The sequence below is a fragment of the Python bivittatus genome, unplaced genomic scaffold (genome assembly GCF_059951505.1).
Source record: "Python bivittatus isolate LINGU-HERP-01145 unplaced genomic scaffold, Pbiv_v1 ctg000690_np1212, whole genome shotgun sequence".
Classification (NCBI taxonomy): Eukaryota; Metazoa; Chordata; class Lepidosauria; order Squamata; family Pythonidae; genus Python; species Python bivittatus.
The window spans coordinates 6000484-6025187 of NW_028277096.1; the positions used below are offsets into that span (position 1 = coordinate 6000484).

At 39.2% G+C, this 24704-nt stretch overlaps 1 protein-coding gene across 2 annotated transcripts; it reads right to left on the bottom strand.

Moving 5' to 3' along the window:
- Positions 1-183: 183 nt before the first annotated feature.
- On the bottom strand, positions 184-22808 carry NCBP3 (nuclear cap binding subunit 3). 2 transcript variants are annotated; one of them, XM_007420883.4, is made up of 13 exons: positions 22578-22808; positions 21645-21710; positions 20478-20583; positions 18877-19002; positions 18539-18664; positions 17285-17358; positions 14828-14936; positions 12924-13023; positions 11855-11961; positions 7818-8106; positions 5860-6017; positions 5325-5489; positions 185-4170 (listed from the first exon to the last, which is right to left on the bottom strand). In XM_007420883.4, the coding sequence occupies exons 1-13, from the start codon at positions 22758-22760 to the stop codon at positions 3935-3937; spliced, it is 1845 nt and encodes a 614-aa protein (XP_007420945.1). In that variant the 5' UTR covers positions 22761-22808; the 3' UTR covers positions 185-3934. The 2 variants fall into 2 exon arrangements, with proteins under 2 accessions (XP_088008455.1, XP_007420945.1); XM_088152329.1 differs by lacking the exons at positions 21645-21710; positions 22578-22808 and adding an exon at positions 20969-21327 and having other exon boundaries at positions 184-4170.
- Positions 22809-24704: the final 1896 nt, after the last annotated feature.

The following is a 24704-nucleotide window of genomic DNA, read 5'->3' on the forward strand; positions in this document are numbered from 1 at the left end:
TCTCTAATGTCACAAGTATACATTTATCCACAAATACACTAAGCTACTAAATGGACATTGCTTACTGTTCAGCGCTGAACCATAAGCATATTCCATTTGTTCCCACACATGCTTTACCTCCATCATTTACCACTCTTACTGCATCAACCAAGCCACACTCATGCAAAACATCCCATAATTTAATTTCATTCGCTTTTATGATAGGCTTTCTCCAAATCATAAACATACAATCAACTTCACATTCCCCCATTATCTGTTGGAAAGGAACAGTCTGGTACAACCTTTCTCCAGCGTAAAGCTGCATCGCATTCCCAAATTATGCTCATCATCGCCTTTTATATCTCCTCAATTAGAATTCTGCCAAATACCACCCACGAGCTTAAAAAGGAATCCACCTGCAATTTTGGCATTCACTTTTGTTACTGTTTCTTTTATATAGAGGAACAGTAATGACATTCTTCCAATTATCAGACACAGATGCATTCTTCACATACATGTTAAGTAAATTATATAGCCACTCCATAAACAAAACACATCCCTACTTTTTCTCCAGTTACACCTTCTAAAACTGAAGCCTTATTGTTTTTCAACAATCTCACAAAAATTATTTCATTTTCATCAGTTGTTTTTGTGGATAATAATCTTTATATCTTCACTTTGATTCCACTCTTCAATATTATCACTACCATTCTCATACAAACCTCCAAAATACTCCTTAAACATTTCCTCACTTTGGTTTCATTCTAAATCATTTTATCACTTTATTTTTAATTCTATTCATTCTATTTGAGGCTCTCTTTACACCTAGTTCCAAAAGAATTTTTAAAAATTCCCATAAAAATTGCTCCACATTTTCTCTGCCTCTTTTAATCTTAAAAATTCCTTGCTCTCTTTGAGTACATTCTTTACAACTTTTTCTCTCTGTATACATTATACAGTATTTCTTTGTCCTCATTTTTCTTTAGCATTGTCTTACGTGCACTTTTTTCTCATTCAGTCATTTCCCAATCATTCTTTTTCTGTGGTACTTCGTAATATAGTTCTATTCACTCTTTTCCAGGCAGCTTCCACATTACCTTTCCTTACATCCCCTTTAATTAATTCAAAAACTATGCATAATGCATAACAAAGCCTTAACAGCTAAAGAAGTTCATTTTTGCTTATGTTAGTTTGTTCAGACATTATGTTGAAGAGAAGCAGCTGTTACTTCTTTGTTAAACTCCATTCCATGGTTTTATGCTGGCACATGAAGTTTATTTAAACAGAGCTTCTTATTGCTTGTTATACAACATTTCAACCTGTTTTTAAAATCCTCTTGGCTATCGGCTCCGTGGTAGAAAGCACTGTGCGTGGGCTACAAGACAGATGTGTTTTTGCAGTCCAAAGAAAATTAGTGAGGGGAGAATTAGTGAGGTGGCTCCCTTATTTTTAACATCCTTTCAGTCTCTGTTTTGTTTTTATTTTTATATTTTTAATGTATTTACTGACTGTTTTTAGCTTTGTTGTAAGCTGCCCAGAGTCACCTGTGGTGAGATGGGCAGCTATATAAATTGGTTTAATTAATAAATAAAATAAATAAAAATGAAGGAGCAAAAAACTTGTTTTGCATTCCCATTCTTTCTCCATGGCAAGATACTTTTCAAGTCTTGTTCTATCTTTCTGATGAAATGTTCTGATTTGATTGTTTTGTTCCATGCTCATTAATACTTTTTTCCCCTCATTCCATATCTCCTAAGAGCTATTACCTATGATTTGTTCAGCTGAAAGCGTAGCTTACTTCATTTCTAAGATTGGGAATACACATAAAATGTACCACTGAAAGATTCAAGGAAAATGGAAGTTTGAAGACATCTTAGCTCTAGCCCCCAAACTGATCCTGTGTGAGCTCATGTTATTCCACAGAAAACACATACTATTTGAACTACTATTACAATCTTTAGTCCCCTTGCCAATTCACTTCCCTGTGTCTGAAACAATCCACTGTTGGCATAAACACAAAAGACAGATTTACTGACCATCCAGTCTCCACGAAAAAAGTGTCCTATTTTGTACAGCCTTTTTCTTCTCATTACTCTAAATACAAACAATAAACTAGAGTGAAAGTGATAGCTGTAAAGTATGAACCTGCTTTGTTGGGCCTATCAATTCTGTCTGTTACTGATTTACTGACTTGAAAGCACTTCCCATAAATCAGAATGAGCAGGCACATGCATTAGCACTCTGCTCCCGGATCACAGTAAGACAGGAATTCTGGTGTATCACTATGTGACATATGATCAGTTTCCTTCTTTCAGCTAGCTTTGCTTCTCCAGATTATTTTGTAGTCACAACTGAACTGTATGTCTGATAGATAGCAGAGATGTTGAGATATACTATAGTTAAGATCAGAATTTTATTTGTAATACAAATATTGTTATATTAACTATGTGTGTATATATATGTGTGTATATAAATAATTAGGCTTTAGATGAGGAAAAATATGCACTTAAACAGTTCCTTCAGTGATCAAACATCACATTTACTTTGTCATTTATAATCTTTAGAATCCACATTTAAACAAATGAAAATCAGTACAAAACAGGAAAGTCCTCAAGACCTTTTAACTGACCTCCTCCTCCTTGCAAGATTTGTTAATGGAAGTGGTTTACTAAGCCATGTACTGCTCTTCTGTGTCACAAAACTCCAAACTAATGATCCAAAGCCCCCAAGCTGTGGAGAAGAATGGGGAATGCTCCCATTTTGTCAAAAGGAAAAGATGGAAGACCCAAGAAATGTATTAAATATGGCACTAAAGAGGTACATTCCCTGCAGAAGTCTAGCAGGCTGGGGAAAAGGTTTGCTACATGTCTTACTGGCCAGAAACTTGAAAGATACCTATTTCCTGCATTGGAAGAAGCCAGGGGATGGGGGAAGCTGCCCAGATAAAAGTTTATCACTTACCTGTCAAGATAAGAGCGCCAAAGAAACAATACAATTTAGGGGATACGGAGGAGAATCTACCACAGATATCTATATCATGACAATAATAGTGACAAAACATATGCACACCTCCAGTAACAGGGCTATGATTTACCAGAAACTAATCTTTACTTAACCTCTGCTCATCTCGAAAGGCTTTATGCAGAGGCTTTTATTGGATGCTATGTGCCGAGATCCACTTTATACACATGCACGCATGGGTGTGCGCGCACACACAAACACACACACCATATATATATATATATATATATATATATATATATGGTGCATATATGAAGCCACAATAGTAGCTTTTACTGTAACCAGCAAAAATCTCTGCCACAAATAGATATGTGTGTGTGTGTGTATATGTGTATGCACACACACATGCATAAATTAATATTCCCACTGAACATTATACACATGGAAATAAAGTTATTTTCCATAATGAACAAAAAGCACCTTTTAGGATTTCATCTGTTCATTTTAGGTAAGAAATTACTCTCCAGCGTAGAGAGCCAGTTCTGGTGGAATCACATTCGGAACCGCTGACATGAATTGAGAGAAGAAAACACTTTCATTGTCCTTTCTTGGATTTACATTCATGGTCATTTGGAGAGAGAGAAGCAGAAGCAGAGCCAGCCCTAATGGCTCACCAGAGAAAAACCAGAAAGGCAAAAGTGATCAACCAAGAAACTTCCGTATCGTTTGTGGGAATATCAGAATCTTGTTTCCATCTTAATGGAAAACCTTAAGAAGATACAAGTCTTCTACAAATCCTGACTGCTTCCTAGGGCAATAATATACACACATACAAACACATTCACACTTTCATTCTGTTAAAGTCACCTCTGCCATGCAAGATCATCTCGTGCCAGAGATTCCTTGGACATTTGGCAGAGAAAGGCTGCTGGGCCCAGGCCAGGCAGTCAATTTCGAGCCATGGAACAGTCTCCAAGGAGTGCACTAAAGGCCATCATGATTCCGTGTCCGAGCCTGAGCTGCTCTCCTGACTGATTTCAATCTGCAGTGATGGCAAGTTATCAAGTCGGCTTTTCTTCTGGCGTGACTGTTCCTTTTCTTTAATGAGAGCCCCCCATGCCCGCTGGAGCTCAGAGTCGTCATCTTCTGGTGATACTGATGATTTTTCTGCTCTCTCTGGGACTTTTTCCTGTGTTTTTGATGCAGATCCCAAACGTGTCCGTAGATTTGCTGTCATTGTACAAAGAGGAGAATATAGTGAGAATTGTATGCAGACAGGTACTAAGCCTTCACTGACATAATCCAAACTAGGATTTTACCATCACAATGTGCTCTGAACAGTAAAAATAAAGTATTGGGCATACATATGGCTTCTCTTGGGGTAATGCCTCATGTATACTTAAAGCATGTGTATCTCACTCTACAGCTGTTAAACACTTCCACAGTGGTTTATATAGTATCCACCATTTTTTACATCATTCTCTCCCCCTCTTACTGATACATAAACATTCCTGCCTATCTCAGTGATAAACTGCTTCCCCACCTCCCACTTTCATTTACTCCAGCTAGAACTATAGGATCAGAGTGCTTCACTTGCAATTCATACAAGATAAAATGGCAAAATGCAACTCTTTCTTTAAATAGCAAAGCACAGATCTCTTTTCAAGATAGTGCTAAAACATGGAAAGGAAATGGGTATTACTATCCCTAGAATGTCTCTCTGAAGAGTCAGATGTTGGTACATGAAGTATTGTTTTTACTATTCCCTATGAGCAATATTAACAATCCAGGGCTCTCACCCATAAACAAGGACACCCACATTCATTCTATTCATGTGCCTGCTAATGGTTTGGGTACGATGGTACAGAAACCACTGTATTGTTTTATTTAAATCAAAATAGTTAAGGAAGCCCAGTGAATCTGAGTGTGGTTTCCCCAAACCCTTTTCAGTGAATGAATTGCTCTGATGTACAGAATTAGTAATTTAAGCCATATTTTTATAAAGTTTCTTCTTCAGATATTCATTTATTGTGCAGAACTAATTCAACCTACTCACTCTAATCTTCCAGAGAACTGAAAGCAGTTTAGTTTCACAATCACTGGTGAAATAAGCAGGAAAGGCAGCCTAAGAAAGCGGCTTGCTCAATCAGCATCAGAGTTGAGCAGAGATTTGAACCTATGCTTCCCAGACCACTGCTCAGTAACGAAGCCACTACATCACACTACTTCCCATGCTGTCTACTGCAATAAAAAGTTACTTATGATTTTTATAAAAAAGAAGAAACAACCAGCACTGAATTGCAAGCTCTGCTTACATCCTTTGGCCATCACTGCTTCTAGAAGCAACAGAAAAGTTGACTGACACAACACTGCACAGAACTGACCGGATTTCTTCTCTCTGGTGTCTGAATAAAGGCCTTTCCCCTCTTGCCTGGGGATCCCTAGACGACTATGAACATCAGACATAGGCTCACGATGAGATGCAGAGATGCTGCTGGGCTGAGGGACTTCTGGTGAATGTGGTCTCTTGCCAAGCCTCTGTCGGACATCTGGAAACAATATATGGATAACTGTGTATTGAATGTTACTCCACTTACTATCACCCCTCATCCCAATGAAGAATCTGAACGTAAGTATTAAGCTGAGTATACCACTGGTAGCACATGATCCAAGAGTCTGATAGGAAGGAGATTGGGGGCAGTGCGTGCGTGTGTGCAGTATCAGGAGGGTGAATTATCTGAAACTTCATAATGGTGGGCCAAAACAACAATGCCATCTCAGGGGTATCTAGCATTTGAAAAACAATCATCTTGTTCATCTTATTTATTTTAAATTATGCAAGTAATACAATGATGCTTACAAAACAGGTCCTCCAAAGTATAAGTACATTGGGATACTCAACAGCAACAAATCCTTTACCTGATTTCACAGAGCTCAGGGGCTGGTGCAGGCCAGGATTCCCATGCCTTTTTTCTTCCAACAGCAGTCTCACATCAGCAACTTTCTCTGAAGCTCCTTTGCTTCCAATACGATTCTTGACATTGCTGGAAGCTATGCTGTCCGCTCTCATTGAATTTCTACATTAAAAAAATCTTCCATGAATCAAAATACTTACAAACTCCATCAGAAAGCCTTTCTGTGTAAAGGGTGTGTGGGTTAATAAGAACAGGTTAATCTGTACTCCAGAATCAAGGTTCTAGTTGCTCTGGAGCTAGAAGGTGCTCTGTTCTATTCAACATCTCAAAGACAAGAAAAGATCACCCTCAGCCAACTGAGGTTCTTAACACTAGGGAAGGCTGAATTTTGGGATAAGCAAGGATTCCCCAAGTGTGATCATCAGTGTGAGACCAGAGGAGCCCCAGGACAGCAAAGGTATGCATGTGTCTTGGCCAAAATAAGGTGTTTGAGTCTCCCCTGGCAATTGCTGTTCCACCCAAGTCTCACCATCTCTGTTAGAACCTTATAGTTTTCTGAGACAGATATCATTCAGAAAGGCTTAATTTGGATATTTTTTGATGTTCTGCAAACAAGAAAGATGACACTGTAACCCAAGAACTACCTGCACTGCCACTTTTAATATGCTCCTGGATAGAACCAACAAACAATGAGAATCTAAAGTAGAAAGCAAATTAAATTTGGGGGTGGCATCAAACACATAGTGGAAAACCACATCATGAGATGTCATTTTATGTCATTAAAATACAGTGGTACCTCGGGTTACGAATTTAATCCATTCCGTGACTCTGGTCGCAACCCGATTTGTTCGCAACCTGAAGCAAATTTTCCCATAAGGTTCAATGTAATTACCATTAATCCGTTCCAGCGTCCGTGGACCACGCGTCAAGGGTGGAAAAATGGCCGCGGACTGCGCGGCAGGGCGGAAAAACGGCCGCGGACCGCGTGGCACGGGCGGAAAAACGGCTGCGGACTGCGTGGCACGGGCGGAAAAATGGCTGCAGACCGCGCGGCAGGGCGGAAAAATGGCTGCGGACCACGTGGCAGGGCGGAAAAATGGCAGCGGACCATGTGTCACGGGCAGAAAAATGGCCGCGGGCCATGTGTCACGGTGGAAAATGGCCGCGGATCCGGTTCGTACCCCGAGGCAGAGTTCGCAAACCGAGGTAAATTTTTGCGGCCAGAGCTGGTCGTAACCCGAAAAGTTCATAAGCAGAGGCGTTCGTAACCCGAGGTACCACTGTATACAGGTATCTGTAAAATGCTGACACAAACAAAAGAGGGGCTTCTTTTTGGATGCTAGAAGAGATACTGATGAATTCCTTCAAACTCCAGGCCTTTAGCCTCCCCTAAGATGGAAAGGCAGACCTTTTTATTCTTTCTTAGATTGTTCAGGTTCAGATAAAGGTGGTAATAATGCAGAAAGTTAAGAAAGGTAAGGAAAGAAGTTGTGAAGGGGGAAATAGTTTCTTTAATCAGATAGATTAAATTATTCTAAGAATCTTGAGTGTCCACTGGAATGGTATATACTGTATATGTTCTTTACATTTAAATATTTAGACCACTTAAGTGTGTTTACAGTATGAATGAAACAGGCAAGGAAAATATATTTTAATATACCCTTACCTCTTTTGAATTTAATAACTTTTTTTCCTGATTTGATTAATGCTCAATTAGTTTCTGATTTACCTTTTATTGTAATCTTTCAGTTACACTGCAATTGCTACATTTATTCTTCTTTAAGCTGACTATTTCATTTCATGTTTCTATTGTTTTTCCATGATATCACCAATAGGTCTATTATTCCAATATATTTTGAACCAATTTTCCTCCTTTATGCAGCTTTAATTCAATTAGCTCACCAAGTAACCTAGGATAAAGAGATAAAGGAACCCAGCTTTCTGAATGTAAGCCAGCCTTACCTAATGCTCTTCAACTGAGACTCTACTTCATCTGCATACATAGTCATTTTCATGCTTTTCTTGGGGGAAGGAGTAGAGATCATCTTCAGCTCAAGATCATAGTCCATTTCGTCGGAGTCAGATTCGCTAGCACTGGACCGCCGAGCACTCCGTTCACGAGACTGCTTGTAAGCCTGCAGTTCATCTCTGTATTCCACCACTACACGATCATCTTCATCCATATACTGATCATCATCTTGGTCCTCCTCCTCCTCCTCTTCAATTGGTTCTTCGGGAACATTTACTAATCCTGGAAGGCAGGAATGATCATTCTAAGAAGGCTAAAACCTCACCCTGTATTTTAAGTGGACAATTAATTTGACACAAAAAATAAAAACCTTTTGTTAGGTGGTACATGGAGTACCTGCAAAGGAAGCCAGAGCTGGTCTCCCAGCCATCTCAAAGCATAAGAATTCAGTAAATATTTTGCTGGTTTGGTCTACCTCCTCTTTCCTCAAATGACTTCTATTGAAGCAGTAAGCACATTAGAAATCTATTTTGCTAATTCCCATGTTACAGAATCATGTATCCCATGTACCATGTATCATGAATTATGATCATGAGTAATAACCTCCCTATTATACCAGCAATGACTGTGGCAAGTCAATATGGGAATAGACAACCTTCTAATGAAAAGGGAAGAGATCCAGATAAAATCATGAACCAACAACATAAGAAAATATAGGAAAGAGGACTTCTGGGGAAGCAATGGCGAACTGAAGACGGCTCTGTTGAGAGTGGAGCTGACAACCGCAGCAGAACAAGGAGCTGGCATATGGACCAGCTTCTCAGAATTCCTCTCTGGATAAAGAGAGGACTTGGGATTGCCCACATGCACTCAGACAGAAGCTCCCCGTGAGGAGACCATAAGACAGCGGTCTCTGGTGGGTTTAGAGCTCTGGGAGCCGAGAGAACACCATCTTTGCCCAAGCCATAGTTCGGAGCCTTCAAAAGGACACTGGGTTTGCATACTTCCTCTCTTAATCACTTCTAGAAATTGCTTGTTAACTGCTTTTTGGATATTAAGAACTTTGAGAAAGGCAAGTTTCATTACACTAGGTGCCTACGGTTCCTTCAATCCTTAATGAAAGAAGATTTATGCAAGTTAAGGATTTTAAAAATTCTTATTTTGGAATAAACAGCAAAAAGGCAATTAGAACGTTGATTTTGGAAAGTTATAAATGGACTAAGGGGCCAGATGGATATGAAATAAGAATTTGAAATTAATTATAAGAATCCTTCCTGTGGGTTGTTTAGAATTCCATAAAAAAAAAACATGAAGATTTTGAAATTAAGTATAAGAAATCTTCTCATGGGAAAATACTGATCAGAAAAAAAAATGATAAGAAGGGACTTTGAAGGTTGGACAGTAGAGGGAACCAGAAAGAACTGAAGGTTAGAATTAAAGGAGACCCACTAATACAGAATGGAGCAAAATACTCTAGAAGAATTCAAGGATATTCGGGAACAACGCACTCAGAAATTTATTTATTTATTATTATGCTGCCCATCCTCCCTCTTAAATTACTTTTAAGACTGTCTACCATTATAACAATGGATTTAAAAGAGGTTATAGAAAAGGACAGGTTTTACTGGACAAAACAGACATTGAGGCTGATTCTAATGTGGACTTAAAAATGACAAATTACAAGATTGATATGGAAAAAGATGTTACACTGGATTTACAAATAAAGCCAGTTGATGTCTTAATAATCAAAAAGGATATACAAATAACAAACCAGAAGAATGACTTGGACAACTTTCTTATTTTGCATTTACAAATGAGACGTGTTAAAGTTCTGAAAGAGCTTCTGAGAAGAGACAAAGAGAAAATGAAAAGAAATCAAGTACTGGGACACTATTTAAAGGGACTAAAGATCAAGATAGCTAAAACCAAAAGGAAGGAATATACAGTTGGTTTATTTGATCAAGGTTAAAATATATATGTTGTTGTTTCTGGTAACTCTTAATAGATTTCTGCTGATTAGGACTGAATGACAAGGCTTTGAAAATTTATAGATAAGAAATGAGATATGGGAAGAAGAGATCTTTTTTGGTAGCAGAGAAGGTGATAAGTTCCTGTAATTGTACTTGTCTTGATGAAGGGTGAAGTAATTTCTTTATATATCTTTTTCTTTTTTCTTTACTATATATGTTTCTATATATATTTTCTCTGCATTTTTTTTTTACTTTTTTACATTTTTCTTAGTTTGTATTAGTTTTTTATTTTTGTATTTTTAAACTTTAATAAAAATTATTATAAGAAAATATAGGGAAGAAAAAAGCCAGGACAAAATTTTAAAAGGTTTCTCAGATGAACATGCACTCAAATTCCAAAATAAACTTCTTTATTTGCAGATAAAGATGATCTCTTATTTGTCATTATCCAATTCTCAATAGGAAAGGCTCTGAAATCATCAACCAATTAAAACAACTAGAGCTTAGCTCCAGAAAATATCATTAAAATTAGTAGCACACAGATGGCATTGGACGCTTATTGAATTACACTGACTATTACCTTCTAGTCCATCTAAGTGTCATAGAGGCTATGGGGAATCAAATCTTTTCTGCACATATGGCTTACCTGCCCAACTGTAAAAAAAGTCTATTTTATTTTAACTATTATGAACATATCTGGTCAAAATACGCAGTTCTCTGGGTCACTGTTGCTCCTTTACTTATTAATGGGATAAGTGTTTAATGTACTGGACATTAATTAATATGTTACACAGAGCAGCAATAGATAGTAATAGCATCCTCTTGGATGACAGCAACTCTTACCAGGTAGAATCAGATGTCAGAAATACTAAACTTGCCTCTCTGAAAACATTAACTGACGGTATTCAAAAATCAAGAAGCAGGAATAATAAAGACACACTACTGGAAAAATGTTTCCTTTTATGTTCATTCTTATTCTAATAACTTTCTAGAAGCCACTCTTCTAAAATGGTAACTTATTTTCTGATGGTAAGCCAAGCTTCTCTGTTACTGTTGTTCTCGTTTTAATATTTCTATTATGGAGTTTATGTAATAACTTGATTTCAGTTCTTAATTTTAATAACACTTAAAATTAAAAACAAATATCATGATAATAAATTGTAAATTGAAGCCTCCTTTAGTTGACTCAGTTCCTGATGACTACGGGAACATGAACATGTAGTCTTCCTGGCAACAATATGGAAATGGTTTGCCACTGATTTCTCCAAGGAACTTTTTTTAAGTTCTCATCTCACCTGCAGCCTCAGGATTTCCAGGTAGCTCCCCATCCAAGTAATAATTGGGTCTGACCCTGCACAGTTTTGTCAAGATCAGCTAGACGCTGTCACCTTCTTTACAGAGATTTTATTTTCTTAGAATCCTTGAAAAAGAGCTTAAAGTGCAGGATCAATCACCAGACGTTAGCGTGAAAGTCTCACTGAAGTTTTCTGTACAGAGAAGTAACGTTTGCTCCCTGATAATTTTGTAGTTTGCGTGTAGATGTAATTTGTATGTGCAGGTTCTTGGGTTTTTTGGTTTTGCAAGAATCAAATTCTAAAGGCTGAAACAATGGAATTAGTTTTATCTGAGTTTGCAGCTGGATGATGAGGCCTACTCCTGCCTTAAAATATTTATCTAGTGTTTTTTCCCCCCTATTTGTTATTAGGGTGTTCTTTGCTCCATACATTGACTTGGATTCTTAAACTATATTGGCCTACATTCCAGGAACGACATTGTCTCTTGTTTTTAGAGAGAACTGAAGGTACAGTCCCAAAGCCTACTCTTGTAGAACACTGTGACCGCCTCCTTCTCACTATTTTGATTTCACAATGCTATTCCCCAATGCAGACTTTTTTTTTTTTTTTTTTTACTGGAGAGGCCATATACATGCAAAACCAGGTAGCAAAGGCCTTTACATCAAAAGAAACACACGCACACACACCAGTTTTATAATGTACACAGACCAACTGTGCTAGAAATAGTTATCATGTGATTGCATTACAAAAACCGTCTCCACTTACCTGAATGATGATGTTTATATGGGGGTGTCAGGCCAACATCATCCCCAATGAGAGTTCTTTTTTTAATTACATCCCGGTGAAGCCGGCGTGAATGATACCTCCGCTTCCTGCAAAGACACAAAAGATCTACAGCTATCAGATGCACCGCCAACCTAAGTTCTTCCTATAACCTTCCACTAAAGACTGGGCTAAATTCTAGGCAAATGCAGATGTAACCAGTGAATTCTTGCTCAGGGAAGACTTATGTGTGCCCCCCTCCTTTTGCAAATGACCCAGAAAAGGGATGAACTTTCACTTTCTCTTTTGTCACTACCATATTCTCAGCAAGTTCATATAACACCTTAGACTAACATAAAATGAAGCTTGAAACTATAATGTAGTTATAGTTCAGTGTTCTGTGAGAACTCAGCAAATGCCCTGCTGGGTTGTATGAACCAGACTATTATGTCACACCATAACACAGTTTACGTTTAGTCATAGCATGCTATGTGAATATGCTGTGTTTGTTATGAACATAGCAATTGTAATTTGTTAATCCAGGATTAGGGCTCAGCATATTGTGTCAGTCCAACTATCACAACTGAGAAACCCGCCTATTCCCCAACCCATCCCCAGATATTCAAATTAATTTGCATATATGTAGGCAACTTTTCTCACTACAACTCAAAATTACATGGAGGTCTGAGAATCTTTTCTAGATATTTCCTGCATCCAAGAGCAAGGTCATCCCTATCCCCAGTATTCCTGAGTATTTATTTCTTGTGCTGTCTGCTGCAGTTCTTCCACTTGCAATGTCTTCTTCTAATCAAGCATGTGCCTAATTCCACATCCCAAGAATATACTAAGCTGGGCCTGTACTAAAGACAGCCCTAAGGAAACCAGTGCACTAACTGATGCTGCTGTACAGAATGAAGAGCATATTGAGAGTGTACTTCCCAGGCATCTTCCTGGCCTGACGGATACATGAGATACAGGGAAATGAAAGATACTCCGGAACAAAGGAATCAGACTAACACAATAGCTCATTTTGGATACTGTAATTTCCAAGGGGTATCTCTCCCCAGCTCACCATGAGTTGCTCAGGATGCCTTTCATGCCTCCGTAGTTAGGATTTCCATATTTCATGTAATACTGGCTTCTCCTGGCAGCTCCAAGCTCCTTCTTGTCATCTGTAAGAGTAAAGCAAATGCTAAGTGGATGCAGGGACATTCTGTACTACTATGGAACTAATCACAAATTATTTCCAGAGTGGGAATCAATTTCAGTGGCTAAAATGTAACCCTAATCCTTTTTAATGTTGTGGGCTTTTTGGTTTTTTACTCAGAGTAGGTGGGCTAAGTCTGTAAAAGCTTAATATCTATATTTAGGCTGTTCTTCCACTGAAAATGTTTTAAAAAGAAAAACTAGAAAAATAAAAAAAATTACTTTAACAATTAACAGTGAAATCATGTTTCACTGCTATGTTCTTAGAAGCCTGTGGCCCTCATGCAGTCCATTGACAGCTGACACCTGATCTACAAGGAAACCTATGGATCTGAGAGTGGAAAGCATTAGGAAAGGATAAAAGATGAGATGAAAACCTCCCCAGATAAAAATTATCCTCTGACACACTTGGCGACTACTAAGAGATGGACTTCTCTTTAGTACCATCCTAGTTATGGCAGACCCTTCCAGAGAGGGTGACATGGCACTCATGTTTTGATCATTTTAACAACATATTACATTTTATTACCTAGTTTTTAAAAATCTTAAAATATTTTACAGATTTACAAATGCTTTTAATTCTTCTGGAATTTCTGTGAAATGTTTGGTTAATTATTGTAGTGACTATTTCCAACAATAGTCATGCTTCTATACTCTTATTTGTACTGTCAAGAAATAACCTCCTCCTAGAAAATGGTGTAAAGTTGCATAATGGGGCAGCTTTAAGTTGAATTTTCATACGTTTAATTTTTAAATTTGTGATTTACGTCAAAATCCTCAAAGCAAATGAACTGGCTTCATGGACAATCTTTTATTAATAATCCATTATCAACAAGAAAATTTACAGTGTTAGAGGTTGATGTTTAACTGCTGCAGTGACTGTTTCATGTATTCAATTACGATTAGATTACATTAACTAAGTTCAAACTGGAGCAATCTAGGTTTCTATCTGATACATTTTCTTCGGTAAGAAAATCATAAGAAAGTGGAATTCAAAAGTGGAAAGGGAAGGCAATTTTGGATAAATATTAGCAGACAGGTCCTAGCTATTATTTGGAAAGTGGTAGGCACTCCTTTCCTAGAAGTATTAGACTGACATCCACTGATGCTACCCTAACTACATGAATTGCTGAATCCTGCTCTCAGAGGGCTCTGAATTAAGTGACTTCAAAAGAACTTTAGAACAGTAGGTAAGACCAGCTAATAATTCAGTAGCTTAAATTTCCAAATATGCTGGTAAATAAAGCCAAAAATGTACATCAAGTCATTGCTTGTGAAATGCTTTTTCCAGAGAAATTTAATAATGAACTTATTCTTGAAAGCACCAGATGAAAACAACTGTCTGTGGCCAATGCAAAAAAAGAGCCACTACAATTGTAGCAAGATCACAAATGAGAAAACATTACACCTCATTAATGGAGGGCCAAACACAGAATTAAACTAGCTTCTTTACACATATTCCCTGAGCTTTAATACTAACATCTATATTTAGGGGAACAGACTCTCAACTCTGAAACAGCATTCCTAATTGGGAAGCAACGGTGCTAAGCAAGGGAATCATTGGCTTAGCTTTCTGGCATAATGGTTATATCTTCTTCTGTAAGCATCACAGTATAATTTATGGAAGGTTCTGCAAAAAATATTTATGAATGAGAGCAATACAGAGGGTCCATGTAATATTTCTGTGGGCCGTAAAATCAAGACAATATCACTGGGTCATAACTCTTCACTGTGTTGTAATGGGCTCTTTGTACTGGTCAAGCTCTTTACCTCTGGTGGCAAATCTCATGAAGAGCTTGTTGCCTTTGGCCAGCTTACTGGCGGGACGAAGGTCATTACGCAAAAGGGAATCTTCTTCCACCTGGGATAAAGTGTCCAGCTGTAGAAAAAAACACATTTCAGGCTATTTCAGGAGAGACCATGATAACAAAAGGCCTGATTGCAACAACCACAAAGACATAGTTCCAGTTTAGCTCAGGTACCTCAGCTTAAAGAAACCAGCCCAGTCCAGTTTCACTTAATACTTTGATTCTGTTTTCACAGATCTTTTCATTCAGTTCAATGAAATTGGGAGGTGATGCATGCATGTCTTTGAGAGGAGCACAAAGCTGAGCTTGAGGGGCCTGTTTTGGTCTAATCCACAGCCAATCCCAAATCCTATGTTATAATTACATTTTATTTGTGGTTGTCAACCAAACTTGTTTCCTATGAGAAATCAGACTCTAGATCAGTGGTTCTCAACCTTAGCAACTTTAAGATGAGAGGAGTTCAACTCCCAGAATTCCCCAGCCAACTATGCTGGCTGGGGAATTCTGCGAGTTGAAGTCCACTCATCTTAAAGTTGCTAAGGTTGAGAAACATTGCTCTAGATTTTTATCAGCCATATTCTGCTATTTATTTCAGCTTTCCCCAATCTTGGCACTCTTTAGATATGCAGAACATCTCCCAGAATCCCTCAGCCAGCATAGTAATCACTAAGAATTATAGGAACTGTAGACCACATATCTAGACAATGCTCAAGTTGTGGAAGACTTATATACAGTGGGGCAAAAAAGTATTTAGTCAGCCACCAATTGTGCAAGTTCTCCCACTTAAAAAGATGAGAGAGGCCTGTAATTTTCATCATAGGTATACCTCAACTATGAGAAACAAAATGGGGAAAAAAATCCAGAAAATCACATTGTCTGATTTTTAAAGAATTTATTTGCAAATCATGGTGGAAAATAAGTATTTGGTCACCTACAAACAAGCAAGATGTCTGGCTCTCACAGACCTGTAACTACTTCTTTAAGAGGCTCCTCTGTCCTCCACTCATTACCTGTAGTAATGGCACCTGTTTGACCTTGTTATCAGTATAAAAGACCCCTGTCCACAACCTCAAACATTCACACTCCAAACTCCACTATGGCCAAGACCAAAGAGCTGTCGAAGGACACCAGAAACAAAATTGTAGACCTGCACCAGGCTGGGAAGACTGAATCTGCAATAGGCAAGCAGCTTGGTGTGAAGAAATCAACTGTGGGAGCAATAATTAGACAATGGAAGACATACAAGACCACTGATAATCTCCCTCGATCTGGGGCTCCACGCAAGATCTCACCCCGTGGGGTCAAAATGATCACAAGAACGGTCAGCAAAAATCCCAGAACCACATGGGGGGGCCTAGTGAATGACCTGCAGAGAGCTGGGACCAAAGTACCAAAGGCTACCATCAGTAACACACTACGCCGCCAGGGACTCAAATCCTGCAGTGCCAGGCGTGTCTCCCTGCTTAAGCCAGTACATGTCCGGGCCCGTCTGAAGTTTGCTAGAGAGCATTTGGATGATCCAGAAGAGGATTGGGAGAATGTCATATGGTCAGATGAAACCAAAGTAGAACGTTTTGGTCTAAACTCAACTCGTCGTGTTTGGAGGAGAGAGAATGCTGAGTTGCATCCAAAGAACACCATACCTACTGTGAAGCATGGGGGTGGAAACATCATGCTTTGGGGCTGTTTTTCTGCAAAGGGATCAGGACGACTGATCCGTGTAAAGGAAAGAATGAATGGGGCCATGTATTGTGAGATTTTGAGTGAACACCTCCTTCCATCAGCAAGGGCACTGAAGATGAAACGTGGCTGGGTCTTTCAGCATGACAATGATCCCAAACACACCGCCCGGGCAACGAAGGAGTGGCTTCGTAAGAAGCATTTCAAGGTCCTGGAGTGGCCTAGCCAGTCTCCAGATCTCAACCCCATGGAAAACCTTTGGAGGGAGTTGAAAGTCCGTGTTGCCCAGCGACAGCCCCAAAACATCACTGCTCTAGAGGAGATCTTCATGGAGGAATGGGCCAAAATACCAGCAACAGTCTGTGAAAACCTTGTGAAGACTTACAGAAAACGTTTGACCTCTGTCATTGCCAACAAAGGATATATAACAAAGTATTGAGATGAACTTTTGATATTGACCAAATACTTATTTTCCACCATGATTTGCAAATAAATTATTTAAAAATCAGACAATGTGATTTTCTGGATTTTTTCCCCCATTTTGTCTCTCATAGTTGAGGTATACCTATGATGAAAATTACAGGCCTCTCTCATCTTTTTAAGTGGGAGAACTTGCACAATTGGTGGCTGACTAAATACTTTTTTGCCCCACTGTAGGTAATCTCTCTCTTGGTTTCAGTTTCTTTTTATGGTTTTTATCCAGACAGACTTGGCCCTAGCCCAAACATCCCGCACTAACCTCTGTATCACTTGGATGATCATCCTCTACTTCGCCTTCCTCTGTTTCATCATCTGAGCTTTCCTCCTGTTTTTCTAAAATAAACAAAAATATCTTTTACAATTGTTACCTTCTTGTTTCTACTTAGTAAACAATGCCTTAGTTGATCATCCAGAAGTGCCAAATACGGAAGTCATGAGATGAGGCAGGATTTCTCCACAGGAATGGGGCAGAGCTGGCTGTTTTAACCCTAATATTGACTCTCCAGGTTCCCAGCACAGAGCCATGTAGGACTCAGAAAGGGAAGAGGAGGAAGACCGAGCCTCCAGAGGAACACAAAATGAGCCACACTCTTATGAAAGAAATACATTTTCTACCCGTTCTTGCAAGAGCAGGCAGCTCAGGGGCAGAGAACCTGATTCACATGCAGATTATCCCAGGTCCAGTGCTAAGCACTCAAGGTTAAAAACTTTTCAGATAGTAATGCAACTGGCATTACTACTTGGCTTGAAACCATAGAAGAGCATAGGAAGCAGCCTTGTATTATGGAAGGCCATTGTCTACTTAGCTAAGAACTGCCTAACTGTTTGCTGTAGTTTGATCAACTAGAAATTGGAGATAAACTGGAGTCTTTCCATACTTTCCTACTATTGTCAGAATTGAACTTAAGAGCTTTGTATATAAAACATGTGCTCTACCATTGAGGTACAGCTCTTTCCACAGCATAGGCAATACAAGCTCACTGAAACCAATGATCCACCTCAATAGAGATTCATGCAGCAAACTTATACAAAAGACTCAGGAGACCAAATAAAATTATTCAACTATGAAGAGAAGGAGCTGCACCAAGACCAAAAAGCTAACCAAGAAATGTCTTTCCCTTATATTTTTTGCTTTCTATTTGTGTAAAAATGGAGTAAATGCTTGATTGGCACTAAGACCCTGCAACTGAGTTGGTTCTTCTGAACACACCCACTACTTCACATATTCATTCTCCTTTACTATGATCACTACCCTTCTTGAAAATACTTTCCAGTCCTGTTACCTAAGGCCTTTTCACATTGGTGAAGAAAGAATATTCTATGGATGAAATATATGCCCAACATTTAGAGGCAGAGTTTGAAATTATGCTTTCTGCAAACAAAACTATCACTGGAGCTGCATAGGTGGTTTCAGCAGTGAATTCCACAGTCCCACTTAACACCAATTAACACGTGCCCAGATGTGTAATTCAAAACCCTAAGTCCTGTGGCTATGGAACAAAGTGTCTTTTACCTTTCTTTGTGGAGTCTTCTATTTTCTTACAGTTTTCTTGGGGTTTTATTTTTTCCTCCCCCGGCATAGAACTCATGTTGATGAGTGCTCGTGTGGCTGTTACTTCATCAAGCCAAACAACGTTGCCTCAAAAGAAAGAAAAAAATCAGTTAGTGATCGTGCCAAAATTACAAACACGTAATGAAAAATGCAACAGTTTCTCAAGTGTGAGAAAAATGTCATAAGGAAAAATCCACTGAAAATTTAACAGAGAATAAAGGTTAGAGTTCCCGTAGAATAAATCATCTTTCTTTTTAAAACAAAAAATTCCCATAGTTTATGTACTCTCAGGTACTTACAAGATGTATCATCCAGCCACTCAATGTGAGCAGGGGGATATTCCTTGAAATAGGCAAAAATATCTTGGGTGCTCATTTCATCAACACCATAAACATATATGGTATCTAGTCGCAATTTGGGGATGGCTGCAAGAAATTCAAAATCTAGTCTAAGTGTCAGCAACTGACAAAAGAAAAGAAGCAAACAAAACAAAAATCAACATCAGGCAACAATGCAGATAAATCAACTTCCCCATCACTTATTTGAAGGTTCAAGATTAAAAAAAAGCTCAAAAAAGGAAAGAAGGCTGATTTGCCCCACCATCACTGAGATTTATCTAGATGAAAAATCTGGAAGGGGATTCGTTTCATTCCCTTTTCCATAGCACCAAATCTTGACATTCTTTCCCTAATGTAGGCACAGCAAGGTTAAAGGAGCAAAAGGGGTCATCTCTCTTTTGAAAACACTGAATAGTGCACATTGTGAAAATCTATTCAGAAGCAAATTCCACTAAATTCAATGGCATTTGTTCTCATTTAAGGATCACAGGATTGCAGTTGCGCAGAAAGGAAGGAGACTTTAGCTTCTTCAATGTAAGTATATTTTCATGTAAAATTATTTTATCTCCTGAAGTTCAATTCTGATATCGTCCAGTACTATACTAGCCTAGATGGACTAATGATTTGACTATACGGCAGATAACTATGCACTAGAACAGACATTTAGCCACCTACTCCTTCTACAGAAGGTGCCTGACTCCCAAACTGCTAGCATAACTGATCTCCTCTACTAATTCATTTGTTGAAGCTAAGCAACGTATCATTTGAATTCTTTCCTCATCTGTACAAAGTTTTCCACTGCTTTAAGCTCCAATGGAAGGGACTTTTCAGTTTCTCCTGTTTTGTTCTATCTGGACTTTTTTTTCCTTTCCTCTTTGAAGGTTCCATCAGACTGAAAAATTTACCTAATTTTTATATGAATCCCTCCCTCACTGCATAAAACGTATCAGTATGACCACAGATATGCTGATGATTGTTTTCTTAATATTCCATGTAAAAAAAATGGAAATAGTTTTTGTTCCATAGTGGCACTAGCAAATTCTACATTTGTGATTTTTGTTAGCCTATAGATATTAATGCAAGCTTCAATTCAACATGTTATTCTTCCTATAAAGGATTATTACAGTCCATTTTTATTTACCAATTCTAAATCCTAATTTTGCAATCCTGGGTTTGACTGCCCAATCCTTACCAACCATTTTATATCCCCCATATCACTTCCTCAATATTCTAAATAAGCCCACCAATCCAAAAGGGTATTAAGATCTTGTCCTAAAGAAAAAAGCATTCTGGGGGAATGTTTCACATATGTATATTACAAACAATTTCTTAAAAAACCAAGAAGGCTTATTAAAAACTAGAAGTTTCCTATTCATAGTTGCTTCCTCTGAGAATTTCTGTATCCTCCAAACAATAAAGTCCTAAAGGGAAAAATACTCATTAAGGAGGGTCAATCGTACATTTCATTCAACCTAGAAGGAAAACCAAAGCACCAATAGTTTTACAAAGCCTAGAACAAATGGGAAGATTTACTTGTTTAAAAAACACACAATTCTCAGTACCTTTTTTCATCATATCTCGATCCAGTGCTACATTTCTTTGAGCAAGATTGATTTCTCCACGAAAATGAAACCGTTTTGCTCTTTGCTCCTTCTTCTCAATTGCTTCCTACAAAAAAGAAAGAAGAGGTGATTGAACATCTAGGTGACTGGTAGTAACAGCAGCTGATATTTGCTTTGCAAAAAAAAAAAAAAAAAAGGCTGTCATAACTCTTAAAACCTAAATTCATTGTTGTGCTGCAGTGTGGTATTACAACATTACCTGGTACAGAATAGCAGCAGAAATTATGGTCTGATGCTTTATGCAGTATAACTGGAATAACAGCTTGTTCCTTCTATCAAGTCTCCACGTGATGTAGAAACATTTGACTCTCCCTGATAGAAGGGAGTGATGCAATTGGGAAATAAAATCCAAGCCAGCATTAAACAAGCTTCTGAACAAATTAAGACAGCTACAATATGTTAAGTTCACAGCAGGAAGATAGGTAGCTTACTATTTAAGAAAAATATGCAGGAAGCCCAATTGTTTCAGGATACAAAATCTTCTCATAAATTGCTTCGTGCAATAAAATACCAGCTGTATTCAATAGCCTTGCTAAAACTGGAGTATAAGTCCAGAGTGCCATAGCCCAGTCTCTGCAAGTAACTATCAGAGAAACTAATCAGAGAAGTTGATGACAGATGACAGGAAAGAGCAACAATTCCCAGTGTAGGCATACTGAGACCAAGATCTTGTGTCACACATTATTTTCAATTATTCGAATATCACAGTCCCATTTAAATATTCATTGCATTGGGGAATGGAAATACATTTCTTCAGGCTCAGAATTATGTATGCAGGGGACAGCCAGCTACGAAGGGAAGCTCACACTGAGAGATTCTAGAGAAAAAAAATAATGATAACTATTATGTTTGCCATTATGTACTTATTAAAGAACATAGGTAATTTACAAAATCACAAAGAAAGTGTGATTTGAATCCTGCAAACAACCCTTATTTTTAAAGAGAGAGAGCAACAGTGTACAAATATGCCTGTACACTGAAGTGCAGTGAAACTCACTTAATATACATACATATAAAAATATGCATATGTGTAGATCAGTGAATCTGAAATTTCACATTTTCCAGGTTTCCAAAGTGGATAAAAAGCACATCATGGTATATAAATACCTTTGAAGTCACATCTATTCCAGTGATGAAGCTCCCAGCTTTGTTTTCATATCTTCTGCTAGTGTCCTGAAATAAAACAATCATTAATAGAACAAACTCCAGCCAGACAAACTGTGTCTTTCTGTAGTGTCCCCAATTAATAATGAAAGTTATAACATACTTTCCTAATCTGAAGTCTCTCCTAGTAACCCTGCTCTAACCTTTTGTCACCTCTCAATTCCACCCAAAGATCCAAACCAACTTATTAACAAGGGCCATCCAATCTGCAAAAACATTTCAGCTGCTCGCTCTTGTTCTTCTGAGGCTTTCTGTTAATTTTAAACTGAAGTAATCTGCCCTTTATTCACAGATGCCTTGTTTTTTTTAAGCCCAAAGTAAAGGACTGGTAAACGGCTATTATTCCTCACCAGCCTATTAGGAGCGTTCCCTCCAAAAGAGCATTGCCACCTGTGAGAAAGCCACCACCTCCACCATGTCCTCCACACAGGGCTCTCCAAGAGCCCATGAAGCATCCCAGAGAAATCTCCTCAGCTCTGCTGCTTTGTCTGTGGACTGACGAAGCCCAAGTAAGTAAACAAATAAATAAAGCTCCTTTTTAGTGCAAATCTGCCGGAGTATCTTGGGAAGGCTTTTATCTGGGGTCAGGCGGCCAAGCAAGCAGAACTGGAGGCAGAAGAAGAAATGAGGGAGGAAACCGAAGAGATCTTTTAGTCTGGGTCGCACTGCCTTTTTGTCAACGTCCGCATATCTCGGTAACTCCATTCATCCTGACACAGCGAACTTAGTCCCTCTTTTGGTCATGGAAATGCACTCTATACATGCACAAAGAGTGCCCTGTTTTTCAAGCCTCGGATCCCAGTTTATGTGTCTAAGGGCCTCCGGAAGCGGCAGACTGTGACCCCTCCACCCGGCCCGTTTCCCCGGCTCCGTTACCGGCAGCAGCTCCCTCAGCGAGCGCCCGACCGGCAGGGTTAGTTCCTCCGCCGATGCCCTCGCCGTCTGAGGCGACGTAGTAGCGGGGGCTCCGGCCTGAAGCAATAGCTCGCCTTCCTCCACTTCCATGGGCTCCGGCTCAGCCGCCTTCACAGAAATACGGAGGCCCCGTACAGCCGCCATCGCCCCACAGGCCCCGCTGCCGCCGAAGGAGGGCGAGACCGGAAGCAGGAAAAGTGAAGGCGGAAGCCATAGAGACACGTAGACCGGCTGCTCAGAGCGCCACTTGAGGGAGACTCTACGCCGGTCAGAACGGCGGACTCTGGAGGCGATTTTCGCAATCTTCCTTCGTCCCGCCTCCGGAGATGGGTTGCAATGTTATCTCCCCTCGAGGTCGCCGGAAAATAGGAAAAGGCACCTGTTAGGTGAACCTGGTAGTTATCAATGTTCTCAGTTCGCACAATACACTGAACCTAAAACTGACCAAATAAGATCTCCAACAGCGTCTTAAGCCACACACACACACGTCCGGACAGCAAAGAGATCCAGAAAAGTAGCTATTTTTGCAATCCAGATCTGTTAGCCCTGCTCATAGCTTATTATGTGAATGACGCCACAAGGTATTTAATTGACTTAATTAATCGTATTACATCAACATAGTCATCACTTGCGATCACGTGGCGTCCATTCATCAAATTCCAAACTGCCTCAACAAAAGTGTGTAACTATTAAATATGCTGCTGTGCAGATTCAAGATCCTCTCTCCCCTTTCTAGCCCCAAATGCCAGAGTCAATTATCACAGTCAATATTCAAGAGCCTTCAAGTAAGTTTTTAACTCCTGGTGACTGCCTGGACTAGTCCCTGCAGTTTTCTTGGCAAGATTTTTTAGAAGTGGTTTTCCATTGCCTCCTTCCTAGGGCTGAGAGGGAGTGACTGGCCCAAAGTCTCCCAGCTGGCTTCATGCCTAAGGCAGGATGAACTCATAGTCTCCCAGTTTCTAGCCTGATGACACCAAACAGGCTCTATTCAAGAATTAGCTTTCAAAATAATAGATACAGTTCCTTGCTTTTGCAGCCTGGCCATGCAAATTAAGCTTGTACAGCATCCCATCCCAAATACACAAATGATAGAATGTAAGGGTTGAAAGAGAGATGATATAGTCTGTTCCCCTCCCTACTGCAGGAGTTGTACTACTATAGATCATGAAAAGATGGCCATACAGCCTTTGTTTAAACATGTGCAGCAAAGGAAAATCCATCACCTCCTCTGGCAGTCTGTCCCATTGTTGAACAGCTCTGACTTGTTAGATTTTTTTCCCAATTAAAATAATTTCCTTGTAATTTAACCTTGCCCTGTCTTCTGGGACATCTCTGAACAATTGTGTCTCAGCTTCTACTTGACAGCCCTTCAATGCTTGAAGACAGCAATCATATCTCCCCGCAGTTTTCTCAAGGCTAAACATAAGCCAGTGTTTCCAACCACTCCTCATATGTTTTTCCTTCAAGACCAATGCTGACTAGAGAAAGATGCTTGGCCTCCATGATTTCTCAAAGATCAAAGACAATGGCTCCAAAATGGCATTTCCAATTCTTTCAAACTCTTGAATAGAATTGATTTAGTCCTGGAGGCTTAAGTTCATTCATGGTAGTCAGGTACTCTGACAAAGTCACTCAGATTCACTCAGAGTTGGATTCTTGACTGGGCAAGTCCAAGTGAATTTCCTGGGGTACAGTCTTGTTACATTATCTGGACTGAGTTTGATTCTGTTACACCCAAAGAAGTGGACAGGATCCTTCTCTCTGTTAATTCAGCTATCTGTTTTTTTAGATCCTGTCTCCTCCTGGGTTATTAAGGCAGCCCAGGAGGTGACCTCAGGGTGGGTCCATGTAGTAGTTTCACATGGACATGCTGACGGGTGCCCATTACTGCTTGCTCTGCTGCATTTTGAACCAGCTGTAGCTTTCAGATGGTCTTCAAGGACAGCCTAATGTAGAGCACAAAGGAGGGATCCAGAATAAAGTAGGACAGAACTCTCCCATTGTATCAGGTGGCCTCCCTCCCACTTCATTCCATGTATGCCCTTCTTCTGCTCTTGAAAGCTTTCAAGCTGGGCTTTTTTGAACACA